The following is a 15,568-nucleotide window of genomic DNA, read 5'->3' as shown; positions in this document are numbered from 1 at the left end:
TTACTATTATTATTATTATCATCATTATTATTATTATTATCATCATTATTATTGCTATTATTGCTATTATCATCCTTATTATTATTATAATTATTATTATTACTATTATTATCATCCTTATTAATAATATTATTATTATTATTATTACTAATATCTATTATTATTATGATCGCTGTGTCGCCCCTTACAGCTGCTTCTACTTCTAATAATATCCTACTGGGAAAAAATAAAAACCCTTTAAGTATGTACCAGTCAGGATTGGGGATGTTGATTGGTGGAATTTGAAGCGGTCCTGGGCTAAGCCCCCTGTACGTCGTCCATTGCTGGGGTCTATAAATCACATCTGTCACCCGGCAGAGATGTGGAGCAGCGGCTTTAGCCTCTGTAGGATTCCAGTTCCACATTCAGCTCATCCCATATGGCTGATATTGATTATTGCTCTATGGGGGGAGGTCGTCTATCCCCCATTGAAGGCGACGTGTCCCCATTTACCCTCTATAGCGGCTGCTGCTGCTGCACGAGGATCGCTCATTTCGGGGGAAATATCGACATTCTCTGAAACGAGATCAAACTTCCATCTGGGATCATTTATCTGCTGAGGTTTCTGAGCAGTTTCTTGCAGCGTCTGATCTTCACAGATTACATATCACATCTTCATCCAGCGCTTATTGGATTCTGCACCAGAAATAACTTACACATCAGATCAGACAGGGAATCGCAGTTTATGCCGGAACGTTCCTTGTTTGCTTTTTTCAAAGTGTCAGAATGTTGTTGGAAAAGGTCATTTGTATCATCTTTACATCCTGCGAATGTGCAGAGCGAGCGACGCTACAAATCCCGTCCAAACAAGCTGATCAGCGTCTGCCAGGAGCGGCAGCAACGAGATGGAACGTGGAACGGACGGGGAATTCTCCGGGGTTACATCTGCTCCCTGCTTTACCCAACAAATGAAACCCAGAATGTTCACAGAACACGGGGTGAAACCTTGCCCCCAAGGAAGCGTCGATATACAGGGCGGAGGGGGTTGTCACTCTCCTGGTGCCGACTGAGATTATTGCCAGTGACCCAGTGGTAGACGTTCCATCCGCCAAAGATTTCACCAGCTCTGATCACTTAAAGGGGTTGTCCAGATTAGAAGCCTTGTTTTACTACACCACATATTACAGGACCGTAACGGTATAATAGAACTCAACATGTGATTTGTTGGATTTAAGGTTAGAATAAACCAAAGGTCCTAAAAAAACCCCCATAAAAAACAGGAGATACTCTACCAGTGTCCCAACATCTATATAATAAGAGATGACAGATACTTAGGGCGTGTGGATCATGAACATGACATGTCCAATACAAGCCCAATGGGTAATAGTGACTCCAAAACAATATGGTGGAAAGGTCCTGGAATGGTCAGCCATTGTTTTGCCTTTTGCAGCACTTTCCATTACGCTTTACGTCTCTTTACCTTTGTCCGTTTCCCCCCAGCTTTCACTCACGCCCTTCACGCCCTGGATGGAGCCACATCCCGTCTAGAATTCATGCCGCTGTTAGAGCAGTTTGGGAACCATTACATCCAGGAGGCAGTATATGGATTCGAGGAGACTTGCTCCATCTGGTATCCCAACCGGCAGGTTCAGAGACAACTGTGGATGGAGTTTGAAGATATAAGTAAAGGTAAGAGGCTGTCCTATCCCGGCACTTTGGCTTCTGTCCATTTCATCCTGAGCTCCTCCACTTCTCTGTGTTTTCTCTCTGTCCGTTAATGGTTCCTCATTGCTTGTAAATACATTTCCATATGCTACAATGCACACAAATGTTCCTGACCTGTCCCCTCTATATATATATATATATATATATATATATATCATCTAATACTTCCCACCTGGTGAATAATATGTCATTATAAGAATTCTTAAACTTTATTGTTTATATTATCTTTATATATAGGAAGCGGGAGGTACTAGGAATACTAACATGGCAAACCTGAGTGCCTTTACGGGGTGTACTAGGAATACTAACATGGCAGACCTGAGTGCCTTTACGGGGTGTACTAGGAATACTAACATGGCAGACCTGAGTGCCTTCATGGGGTGTACTAGGAATACTAACATAGCTGTTGGAGCCAACATGGAAGATGCCCCATATAAGAATATTATATGTGGTTCATGGACTGAGATTGATGGGAGCAGCTGAGATTGGCAAGAGATCGTAGGCTAGGAGAGGTAGCAGAGAACAGGATTCTACAGTAGCAGACCTTAGTGCCTTCACGGGGTGTACTAGCGATAATAACATAGCAGACCTGAGTGCCTTTACGGGGTGTACTAGCGATAATAACATAGCAGACCAGAGTGCCTTCACGGGGTGTACTAGCGATAATAACATAGCAGACCACAGTGCCTTCACGGGGTGTACTAGGGATAATAACATAGCAGACCTTAGTGCCTTCTTGGGGTTTACTAGGAATACTAACATAGCAGACCAGAGTGCCTTCACAGGGTGTACTAGGAATACTAACATAGAAGACCTTAGTGCCTTCTTGGGGTTTACTAGGGATAATAACATAGCAGACCAGAGTGCCTTCACAGGGTGTACTAGGAATACTAACATAGCAGACCTGAGTGCCTTTACGGGGTGTACTAGGTATACTAACATGGCAATATTTCTAGTACACCCTGTGAAGTCATTCGGGTCTGCCATGTTATTATTCCTAACATGGCAGGCCTGAGTGCCTTCACGGGTCGTACTAGGAATAACAACATGGCAGACCTGAGTGCCTTCACGGGTTGTACTAGGAATAACAACATGGCAGACCTAAGTGCCTTCACGGGTCGTACTAGGAATACTAACATGGCAGACCTGAGTGCCTTCACGGGTCGTACTAGGAATACTAACATGGCAGACCTGAGTGCCTTCACGGGTCGTACTAGGAATAACAACATGGCAGACCTGAGTGCCTTCACGGGTCGTACTAGGAATACTAACATGGCAGACCTGAGTGCCTTCACGGGGTGTACTAGGGATAATAACATGGCAGACCTGAGTGCCTTCATGGGGTGTACTAGGGATAATAACATGGCAGACCTGAGTGTCTTCACCAGACTCCTGGCCGCCACATTGCCCGTTTTGTGCTTACTAACCCATCACAGGAACAGGGAACAGAGGGGCCCTTATCTAGGGGCCATGGTCACTATTCTTCCACATTTCGGGATTCTTTGGCTGAAACTGTTCTTATCTTCTATCCTGGACCTTACAGGCAGCTGTAACAAATGTAGATGTGTATATATGTATAGCGTGCAGCTAAGTGAGGTCTGGGGGTGACCCCCCCCCCCCCAGCTGTCGGCGCCCCGTTTGGTCGCCCGCCTCTAGAAGCGGCCCTGGTGAGGATGTTGCAGCTTGTTGGCCGTGTAAGGTTGCGGCGTGTTCGGCCGTCAGGCAGGAGCGGATGGAAAGCTTCAGCTAATAGACGGGTTATGGATTCCCAGTAAATAGCAGAGTGTGTGTGATATGTGTGATATTGTTTGTACTTGGTAATCAGATTATGTATCGACCACGTGGATATTTTTATATTTTTTACCTGGAAACTTTTATTGGATCATTTATTACATTTCATGTTACTGTTTAACTTTAGCAAAAAGTTCTAAATTTTTTGTATCAGACATCAGTATTATACAGGGGCTCAGCCGAGGATCGTATTCTGAGATCACATCATCCATCTGTATAGAGCATGTACATATACTATCATCATACATACTAATATCATCCATCTGTATGGAACATGTACATATACTATCATCATACATACTATTATCATCCATCTATATGTGCATATACTACTGTCATCATACATACTATTCTCATCCATCTGTATGGGACATGTATATACTATCATACATACTATTATCATCCATCTATATATGCATATACTATCATCATACATACTATTATCATACTCCATCTATATATGCATATACTATCATCACACATACTATTATCATACTCCATCTATATATGCATATACTATCATCATACATACTATTATCATACTCCATCTATATATGCATATACTACCATCATACATACTATTATCATCCATCTGTGTGTGCATATACTATACTACCATCATACATACTATTATCCATCTATATATGCATATAGTATCATCATACATACTATTATCATACTCCATCTATATATGCATATACTACCATCATACATACTATTATCATCCATCTGTGTGTGCATATACTATACTACCATCATACATACTATCATCCATCTATATGTGTATATATTATACTATCATCATACTTACTACTAAAATCAATGGCCATATAATTCCATATTAGAAAGAAATGTATAGATTCCTTTATTACCATACAATTAAAAACCGTAAGGAGGAAGCATCTGTCGTGAAACTGTTGTGGACTAGTCATAATGAGCGTGCAGGACTAGTGATAATTGTGCATGACTAGTGATAAAGAGCGTGCAGGACTAAGCATAATGAGCGTGCAGGACTAGTCATAATGAGCGTGCAGGACTAGTGATAATGAGCGTGCAGGACTATTGATAATGAGCGTGCAGGACTAGTGATAATGAGCGTGCAGGACTAGTGATAATGAGCGTGCAGGACTAGTGATAATGAGCGTGCAGGACTAGTGATAATGAGCGTGCAGGACTAGTGATAATGAGAGTGAAGGACTAGTGATAATGAGCATGCAGCACTAGTGATAATGAGCGTGCAGGACTAGTGATAATAAGTGTGCAGGACTAGTCATAATGAGCGTGCAGGACTAGTGATAATGAGCGTGCAGGACTAGTGATAATGAGCGTGCATGACTAGTGATAATGAGCGTGCAGGACTAGTCATAATGAGCGTGCAGGACTAGTGATAATGAGCGTGCAGGACTAGTGATAATGAGCGTGCAGGACTAGTGATAATGAGCGTGCAGGGCTAGTGATAATGAGTGTGCAGGACTAGTGATAATGAGTGTGCAGGACTAGTGATAATGAGCGTGCAGGACTAGTGATAATGAGTGTGCATGACTAGTGATAATAAGCGTGCAGGACTAGTGATAATGAGCGTGCAGGACTAGTAATAATAAGCGTGCAGGACTAGTGATAATGAGCGTGCAGGACTAGTGATAATGAGCGTGCAGGACTAGTGATAGTGAGCGTGCAGGACTAGTGATAATGAGCGTGCAGGACTAGTGATAATGAGTGTGCAGGCCTAGTCATAATAAGCGTGCAGGACTAGTGATAATGAGCGTGCAGGACTAGTCATAATGAGCGTGCAGGACTAGTGATAATGAGTGTGCAGGCCTAGTCATAATAAGCGTGCAGGACTAGTGATAATAAGTGTGCAGGACTAGTGATAATGAGCGTGCAGGACTAGTGATAATGAGCGTGCAGGACTAGTGATAATGAGCGTGCAGGACTAGTGATAATGAGCGTGCAGGACTAGTGATAGTGAGCGTGCAGGGCTAGTGATAATGAGTGTGCAGGACTAGTGATAATGAGTGTGCAGGACTAGTGATAATGAGCGTGCAGGACTAGTGATAATGAGTGTGCAGGACTAGTGATAATGAGTGTGCAGGACTAGTGATAATGAGTGTGCATGACTAGTGATAATAAGCGTGCAGGACTAGTGATAATGAGCGTGCAGGACTAGTAATAATAAGCGTGCAGGACTAGTGATAATGAGCGTGCAGGACTAGTGATAATGAGCGTGCAGGACTAGTGATAGTGAGCGTGCAGGACTAGTGATAATGAGCGTGCAGGACTAGTGATAATGAGTGTGCAGGCCTAGTCATAATAAGCGTGCAGGACTAAGCATAATGAGCGTGCAGGACTAGTGATAATGAGCGTGCAGGACTAGTGATAATGAGCGTGCAGGACTAGTGATAATAAGCGTGCAGGACTAGTGATAATGAGTGTGCAGGACTAGTGATAATGAGCGTGCAGGACTAGTGATAATGAGCGTGCAGGACTAGTGATAGTGAGCGTGCAGGACTAGTGATAATGAGCGAGCAGGACTAGTCATAATGAGCGTGCAGGACTAGTGATAATGAGCATGCAGGACTAGTGATAATGAGCGTGCAGGACTAGTGATAATGAGCGTGCAGGACTAGTGATAATAAGTGTGCAGGACTAGTCATAATGAGCGTGCAGGACTAGTGATAATGAGCGTGTAGGACTAGTGATAATGAGCGTGCAGGACTAGTGATAATGAGCGTGCAGGACTAGTGATAATGAGCGTGCAGGACTAGTGATAATGAGCGTGCAGGACTAGTGATAATGAGCGTGCAGGACTAGTGATAATGAGCGTGCAGGACTAGTGATAATAAGTGTGCATGACTAGTGATAATAAGCGTGCAGGACTAGTGATAATAAGCGTGCAGGACTAGTGATAATGAGCGTGCAGGACTAGTGATAATAAGCGTGCAGGACTAGTGATAATGAGTGTGCAGGCCTAGTCATAATAAGCGTGCAGGACTAGTGATAATGAGCGTGCAGGACTAGTGATAATGAGCGTGCAGGACTAGTGATAATGAGCGTGCAGGACTAGTGATAATGAGCGTGCAGGACTAGTGATAATGAGCGTGCAGGACTAGTGATAATGAGCGTGCAGGACTAGTGATAATGAGTGTGCAGGGCTAGTGATAATGAGCGTGCAGGACTAGTGATAATGAGCATGCAGGACTAGTGATAATAAGTGTGCAGGACTAGTGATAATGAGCGTGCAGGACTAGTGATAATGAGTGTGCAGGAAACAAAGTAATCCATCAGTGACCAGAGATAATAACTACTGTGACAGCTAAGCATGTGACCTGCCCAGCAAAAAACGAGCCCTCATATGACTGTGGAAATGTTATGAAAGGTGGAAATGAAACAAAGTAAGTTCTGCAGGAGAAAAGGGTTAAAAAGATCTACGAACCTATAAAATCTCCTGTGTGACTGTGTGTGTCGTCTAATACAGGATTATAGAGAGGAAGAAGATGACGACCACGTCTCTATTTCCAGACATGAAATGTAATTTTTGTCCTTGCTGCGAGAACTGATTTATTTAATAGAGATATCAAATTGTTGGCTTTTACTGAAGCTTTAATTGTTTCTTTTGTTCTTCTTGACGCCGTGTGAAGATACGGATCTATTTGTTCGGCTGAGTCCTTATCTATAATGAAGAACAGCGAGGGGGACAGTAATAATTGCAATCCTAACAGTGGTCGTACTCTACAGATAGAAGTCAGGATCAAACGCCGCAAAAGAGACCTTCCAGGCCGCGTGCGCCAACCCTTCATCTGCTCACCTCCTAACCACCAGTACACAACCACAGGGACCACTGCACCGATCTAACATGGTTGACATCAGAGCGGCCGCGTGAAGCACCTGGTCCCCGTCCAAAAGAGATGAAACCCAAGCAGCGGTGATGCCAGCGTCTGCCGAGAATCCGGATTTCCTGCTATTTACAATCATGTAATCAGTGTAGTGATGAAATATTCATGTGTGTAGTCAGGCGGCTCCCGTCTAATCGCATCCTTCATGTGCCGCCAGTCCCGCGCTGCAGACATCTTTTACAGTCATGGTTGGCTTCATGCTTTCCAGGGGTCATTGGTCTCAGAAGTCCCCACTCCATTGTTGCATTGCAGTTACAGCTGTAATATGGTGGCCGTAAAACGACTCCAATGACAAAGCAGCAAAGCAGATGGCGGCACTGTGGTCAAACCCCTTTCCTTCTGCAGTGGCGGCACTATGGTCGCAGCCCCTTCCTTCTGTGATGGCGGCACTATGGTTCCAGCCCCTTCCTTCTGCAATGGCGGCACTATGGTTCCAGCCCTTTCCTTCTGCAATGGCGGCACTATGGCCGCAGCCCCTTCATTTTGCGATGGCAGCACTATGGTCACAGCCCCTTCCTTCTGCGTCGGCCGCACTATGGTCACAGCCCCTTCCTTCTGCGATGGCGGCACTATGGCCGCAGCCCCTTCCTTCTGCGATGGCGGCACTATGGTCACAGCCCCTTCCTTCTGCGTCGGCCGCACTATGGTCACAGCCCCTTCCTTCTGTGATGGCAGCACTATGGTCGCAGCCCCTTCCTTCTGCGTCGGCCGCACTATGGTCGCAGCCCCTTCCTTCTGTGATGGCAGCACTATGGTCGCAGCCCCTTCCTTCTGCGATGGCGGCACTATGGCCGCAGCCCCTTTATTTTGCGATGGCGGCACTATGGTCACAGCCCCTTCCTTCTGTGATGGCAGCACTATGGTCGCAGCCCCTTCCTTCTGTGATGGCAGCACTATGGTTGCAGCCCCTTCCTTCTGCGATGGCGGCACTATGGCCGCAGCCCCTTTATTTTGCGATGGCGGCACTATGGTCGCAGCCCCTTCCTTTTGCGATGGCGGCACTATGGTCGCAGCCCCTTCCTTCTGTGATGGCAGCACTATGGTCGCAGCCCCTTCCTTCTGTGATGGCAGCACTATGGTCACATCCCCTTCCTTCTGCAATGGTGGCACTGTGGTCACAACCCCTTCCTTCTGCGATGGCGGCACTGTGGTCACAACCCCTTCCTTCTGCGATGGCGGCACTATGGTCGCAGCCCCTTCCTTTTCCGATGACGGCACTATGGTCGCAGCTCCTTCCTTCTGCGATGGCGGCACTATAGTCGTAGCCACTTCCTTCTGCGATGGCAGCACTATGGTCGCAGCCCCTTCCTTCTGCGATGGCGGCACTATGGTCACAGCCCCTTCCTTCTGCAATGGCGGCACTATGGCCGCAGCCACTTCCTTCTGCGATGGCAGCACTATGGTCGCAGCTCCTTCCTTCTGCGATGGTGGCACTATGGTCGCAGCCCCTTCCTTCTGCGATGGCGGCACTATGGTCGCAGCCCCTTCCTTCTGCAATGGGGGCACTATGGTCGCAGCCCCTTCCTTCTGCAATGGGGGCACTATGGTCGCAGCCCCTTCCTTCTGCAATGGCGGCACTATGGTCGCAGCCCCTTCGTTTTGCGATGACGGCACTATGGTCGCAGCCCCTTCCTTCTGCGATGGCGGCACTATGGTCGCAGCCCCTTCCTTCTGCGATGGCGGCACTCTGGTCACACGTCAATCCTTCCAGCAGCCGCATGGAGACAAAGATGTCATCAGCTCAACGAAATGTAATTACACTAATGAAATGATAATTCTTTGTCCCTCCGCACACTTCACCTTCTGGAGACATTGTCCTGTACCTGCAATAAGTTCAGATCCCTGTGCTGAGAGTCCAGCACCGTCCGGCCCATTCAGACGCCAAGTACAAAGCCCCGGTGATTTGCAGCACACGTTGTATTTGCCTCGTAACCGCGGTTCACACCGATAGGTTAATTGCCTTCCCAAAAACTTGGCCCCAGAAGCAGACGCGTGTGTGATTGTGATACGGAAACTAGATGGAAAGCTTCAGCTAAGATGTGAATGAGCACAGAGCCGCCCAATAACGCTGGCACTGAATATAAAAGAAGCTGTATCAATAATACAAACTCTGATTGAACAGCGCCAATAGGGGGCCGAGGGGGCCCGAGGGGGGGGTTATAATCATTAATTTCCATGAACAAAAGGAGTTTAATATCGTAGAAGCTTCTAAATATCCAGAAATGGCTGCAGATGAAGGGAATGGTCAGGAAAGTCACCGTTAGTCCTTATTACACAGGCGGGTGATATAGGACATGGAGCACATTAGTTGCTGTGGTCTCTGCTAGTAAAGGGCTATGATGGTGCTCTGGTCCAGTGTAGGGGTGAGCGTCACATTCCCAGGTGGTCCGGGATCACTCCGAGATCAATGGTAAAGTCACACTGTTCCTTGGGGGCCGTGAAGGGGGACCTGGCCGTGCTTAGAAGGTTTCCTCAAAGGTTGTGAAAATGCCAAGTTTGTCGCTCCCTTTGTCCTGTGAGACGCTCACAATATTCCCTCACAGGTCACTGATCTCGGGGAGACACTGTTGGCTGCTGGTTACAGGGCTCTATACAGTGACAACCTAGGTGCATTGCCCCTGGGAAACATCAGTATGCAAAAAAGAGTCAGCGGCATCTCATTAAGAGTCTGGAAACACAGGAATAGCCCCATATTCCTTAAGAGAAGGACCCAGCAGAGGTATGTATCCAGTACGGAAACCGCCATATTAAGTGGCCCTTTCAGTCCATGCCCAACCCAATTTAAGAGCCCAAGGACGTGACAAGGGAGGGCTTCAAAACCGGCCTAGACAAGTTCTTAGACTAAAATAATATAAATGCATATGTATAGAACCTATCACCCCTCCCCCTTCCCTGGACCCATCCCCTCCTTGGTTGAACTTGATGGACATGTGTCTTTTTTAACCGTATTAACTATGTAACTATGTAACACCGGGGCAGGTTGGACTGCAGTCAAAGTGGTGGATGGTTGCAAGCTGGTGGAGGCAGAACTTTTGCAGAACTGGCCCCCTAAAGCACCGGGGAGGTGACAGTGGCAAGAATGGGCTAACTTTCTGGTGGTCTTCTGGGGGAATGTTGACCCAATGGGCAGTAACAGACATGTACTGCCCCTGCCCATAATTAAAGGAGCAGACATCAGCACTGGGGTGCACGGTCCTGGACACCAAGAATCCCAATGAGTCGCCAACATTTTTATACACAACGGTGCAGTGATGGGACAGCCGATGGGACTTTTTTTGTTTCTCCGACAGTGATGGGACTTTTTTGGGACTTTTTTTGTTTCTCGGACAGCTGATGGGACTTTTTTTGTTTCTCCGACAGTGATGGGACTTTTTTTTGTTTCTTGGACAGTGATGGGGCTTTTTTTTGGAGTTTTTTTTTTAAACTTTTTGTTGTTGCGGCTAAATGGGGTTCTCCTCTTTTTTTGAACCTTATTGTAAAGATATAAACTGATTTTTCCTTAATAAATTCGATAAGCTTGAACACTGAAGTTGCTTTTATGTGGTTGATCCTCACAGACAGCTGTCACATTACATTTTTGATAAGGCAGCACCCAGGTATATCTGAGGAGACTAATTTAAGATCTCACCCTAACAGGGGTGACGTCACACATCTTGATATTCACAGAAAACCAGGATACAAGGGATTATAGGAGTAATGATCCCTTGTATCCTGGTCTATTCTGTGAAAAAAGTACAATTTTGCGTCTCCGTTGTTATTTTTACCAGATTCGTAAAGAACTTTCTCAGAGTTCAGTTCAGTGCCAAACCGAACTTTTTCCAAAGTTCGTAACGAATCTGGTTCGTAACGGTTTGGTTCGCTCATCCCTAGTCGGCAGCATGAAGCCAAAGGGCAGCAGCTAGAGACAGCAAAATAGTTTGGCCATTGACTGACGCATTTTGGCTGCAAGTGACCAACTACTTGTGTGACTACTAGTAAGATCTATAAGTCTGTCGTGTATCATATTTACAGGGGTCCTTGTTTAGAAGACCACCCAAAGTTGTATCAAAGAGTGGCCTTCTATAGGAGGGGTCTGCTTAAAGTGGGGATGGATAACTTTCTGCCCTCCAGCTGTTGCCTTTGGCTGTCCGGGCAAGATGGTAATTGTAGTTTTGCAACAGCTGGAAGCCAAAGGTTCCCCATCCCTGCCTTAAAGGAGATGTCCACTATGCTTAATGCACTGAACGCTGAACTGCTAGTCCGTCACAGTCTGGATATGGGGTTGTCTTCTCAGGTTCTTCTGGAGAGGTTGCACTATGTCTGATGAAAGGATTCGCCATTATGTATAAGTACGGGGGATTGGGCAGATCTTTGATATACATCATATACGTCACATTCGTGTTTCTCAGGATAAGGGTCCTATTAGACGACGTGATTTTTAACAATTAACGATAAACTGATGCAAATGAGATTGTTTATCATTAACCTAATTTGAACGATATAACGATAATTTGCACAATAATCGCCCCATGTAATTGGGCCCTCGCTCCACCTTGGGGTATGTAAAGCTTTGAGCTTCTGTTCAGGATAATCCTTGGAGCTCCAGTCATTGTGGAGTCACCGTCACTCGGGGATTGCCGGTACTTAGTTGTATCTACGATGCCCCGTCTCATTAATCCTGATATCAGATGATTCGGCACCATTGACAAAGCTCTGTCTGTGACTATTGTAGAGAGTCCCATGGAGAACCCTCTGCGGTACAATGTGCACAATGCCATCCCCATTATGAGAGGCGGCTTCCCGTGCATACTAAAGAGATGTCTGGGAGACGGATCTGCTCCTTATTAGCTGTGGCAGTAAATTCTCCAAATATGTAACGGATCTGATTTAGCGACACTGACAAAGTCAACTACACACATTTATTTCAGGAACTTTCCCATAAGCAGAATAGATGGCGGAGAAATATGACGACGCGAATGACACCATAGTAAAATACAATCTGCAGCACAAGACTCAATTAGAGATTCTATGGGGTGATTTGCAAAAATACTGGATCTCATTCATCAAAAAGATTGGAGACGAGAAGACCTCATTGCCCGCAGCAAGTCATCAGGGCTCAGCCTTTACCTTCTAAAGTGCCCAGAATAGTGAAAGATGGATTGTGCCAGCGCGGGATGAAGCCTTCAGCTTCCTGTCAGGTCCCGCTACTGCTCAACCAGTTTCCTCATATCAGCAGCAAATCACCGATAATAGCCCCGTCCTGGTGCTGCCACCTCAGGGGTAAGATCAGATGTGCCACCGACTATGCAACAAATCTCCTGCAAAAATCCATGTGTCTTTCGTATTACCATGGACTTCACCCAATATAACCCCACCATATCTATATCCATGAGTACTTACAGGGACTACGTCAGGGCTTCTGTGGGGCATCTGTGGCATTTATGGGGCATTTAAGGAAGGGATTGATGAGAGCAAATGTGGTTGGTACTGATGGGTGATAATGTTACTAAAGAAGAGACAAGTGATGGGGCCTCTGCAGGACTAGTGATGGGGCCTCTGCAGTACTAGTGATGGGGCCTCTGCAGTACTAGTGATGGGGCCTCTGCAGGACTAGTGATGGGGCCTCTGCAGGACTAGTGATGGGGCCTCTGCAGGACTAGTGATGGGGCCTCTGCAGTACTAGTGATGGGGCCTCTGCAGGACTAGTGATGGGGCCTCTGCAGTACTAGTGATGGGGCCTCTGCAGTACTAGTGATGGGGCTTCTGCAGTACTAGTGATGGGGCCTCTGCAGGACTAGTGATGGGGCCTCTGCAGTACTAGTGATGGGACCTCTGCAGTACTAGTGATGGGGCCTCTGCAGTACTAGTGATGGGGCCTCTGCAGTACTAGTGATGGGGCCCCTGCAGTACTAGTGATGGGGCCTCTGCAGCACTAGTGATGGGGCCTCTGCAGTACTAGTGATGGGGCCTCTGCAGTACTAGTGATGGGGCCTCTGCAGGACTAGTGATGGGACCTCTGCAGTACTAGTGATGGGTCCTCTGCAGTACTAGTGATGGGGCCTCTGCAGGACTAGTGATGGGACCTCTGCAGGACTAGTGATGGGTCCTCTGCAGTACTAGTGATGGGGCCTCTGCAGTACTAGTCATGGGGCCTCTGCAGGACTAGTGATGGGGCCTCTGCAGTACTAGTGATGGGGCCTCTGCAGTACTAGTGATGGGGCCTCTGCAGTACAAGTGATGGGGCCTCTGCAGGACTAGTGATGGGGCCTCTGCAGGACTAGTGATGGGGCCTCTGCAGTACTAGTGATGGGGCCTCTGCAGTACTAGTGATGGGGCCTCTGCAGGACTAGTGATGGGGCCTCTGCAGTACTAGTCATGGGGCCTCTGCAGTACAAGTGATGGGGCCTCTGCAGGACTAGTGATGGGGACTCTGCAGGACACGTCATGGGGCCTCTGCAGTACTAGTGATGGGGCCTCTGCAGCACTGGTGATGGGGCCTCTGCAGCACTAGTGATGGGGCCTCTGCAGTACTAGTGATGGGGCCTCTGCAGCACTAGTGATGGGGCCTCTGCAGTACTAGTGATGGGGCCTCTGCAGGACTAGTGATGGGGACTCTGCAGTACTAGTGATGGGACCTCTGCAGTACTAGTGATGGGGACTCTGCAGTACTAGTCATGGGGCCTCTGCAGTACAAGTGATGGGGCCTCTGCAGGACTAGTGATGGGGACTCTGCAGGACTAGTCATGGGGCCTCTGCAGGACTAGTCATGGGGCCTCTGCAGTACTAGTGATGGGGCCTCTGCAGTACAAGTGATGGGGCCTCTGCAGTACAAGTGATGGGGCCTCTGCAGTACAAGTGATGGGGCCTCTGCAGTACTAGTGATGGGGCCTCTGCAGTACTAGTGATGGGACCTCTGCAGTACTAGTGATGGGGCCTCTGCAGTACTAGTGATGGGGCCTCTGTAGTACTAGTGATGGGGGCTCTGCAGTACTAGTGATGGGGACTCTGCAGGACTAGTGATGGGGACTCTGCAGGACTAGTGATGGGGACTCTGCAGGACTAGTGATGGGGCCTCTGCAGGACTAGTGATGGGGACTCTGCAGGACTAGTCATGGGGCCTCTGCAGGACTAGTCATGGGGCCTCTGCAGTACTAGTGATGGGGCCTCTGTAGTACTAGTGATGGGGCCTCTGCAGTACTAGTGATGGGGCCTCTGCAGTACTAGTGATGGGGGCTCTGCAGGACTAGTGATGGGGCCTCTGCAGTACTAGTGATGGGGCCTCTGCAGTACTAGTGATGGGGCCTCTGCAGTACTAGTGATGGGGCCTCTGCAGTACTAGTGATGGGGCCCCTGCAGTACTAGTGATGGGGCCTCTGCAGGACTAGTGATGGGGCCTCTGCAGCACTGGTGATGGGGCCTCTGCAGCACTGGTGATGGGGCCTCTGCAGTACTAGTGATGGGGCCTCTGCAGTACTAGTGATGGGGCCTCTGCAGTACTAGTGATGGGGCCTCTGCAGTACTAGTGATGGGGCCTCTGCAGTACTAGTGATGGGGACTCTGCAGTACTAGTCATGGGGCCTCTGCAGCACTAGTCATGGGGCCTCTGCAGTACTATTGATGGGGCCTCTGCAGTACTAGTGATGGGGCCTCTGCAGTACTAGTGATGGGACCTCTGCAGTACTAGTCATGGGGCCTCTGCAGTACTAGTGATGGGGCCTCTGCAGTACTAGTGATGGGGCCTCTGCAGTACTAGTGATGGGGACTCTGCAGTACTAGTGATGGGGACTCTGCAGTACTAGTGATGGGACCTCTGCAGTACTAGTGATGGGGACTCTGCAGTACTAGTGATGGGGCCTCTGCAGTACTAGTGATGGGGCCTCTGCAGTACTAGTGATGGGGCCTCTGCAGTACTAGTGATGGGACCTCTGCAGGACTAGTGATGGGGCCTCTGCAGTACTAGTGATGGGACCTCTGCAGTACTAGTCATGGGGCCTCTGCAGTACTAGTGATGGGGCCTCTGCAGTACTAGTGATGGGGCCTCTGCAGCTCTAGTGATGGGGCCTCTGCAGGACTAGTGATGGGACCTCTGCAGTACTAGTGATGGGACCTCTGCAGTACTAGTGATGGGGACTCTGCAGTACTAGTGATGGGGCCTCTGCAGTACTAGTGATGGGGCCTCTGCAGGACTAGTGATGGGGCCT

General features: G+C 47.9%; 1 protein-coding gene across 1 annotated transcript in view; it reads left to right on the top strand.

Moving 5' to 3' along the window:
* ASTN1 (astrotactin 1) overlaps positions 1 to 15,568 on the top strand; it is a 469,175-nt gene that overhangs the window by 393,202 nt on the left and 60,405 nt on the right. The window contains exon 16 of the mRNA XM_069981712.1: positions 1,480 to 1,668. Within this exon, the coding sequence (XP_069837813.1) occupies positions 1,480 to 1,668 (189 nt within the window). The remainder of the gene's footprint in view (positions 1 to 1,479; positions 1,669 to 15,568) is intronic.

Source organism: Dendropsophus ebraccatus, chromosome 8, assembly GCF_027789765.1.
Source record: "Dendropsophus ebraccatus isolate aDenEbr1 chromosome 8, aDenEbr1.pat, whole genome shotgun sequence".
Taxonomy (NCBI): Eukaryota; Metazoa; Chordata; class Amphibia; order Anura; family Hylidae; genus Dendropsophus; species Dendropsophus ebraccatus.
This window is presented reverse-complemented; position numbering and strand designations above follow the sequence as displayed.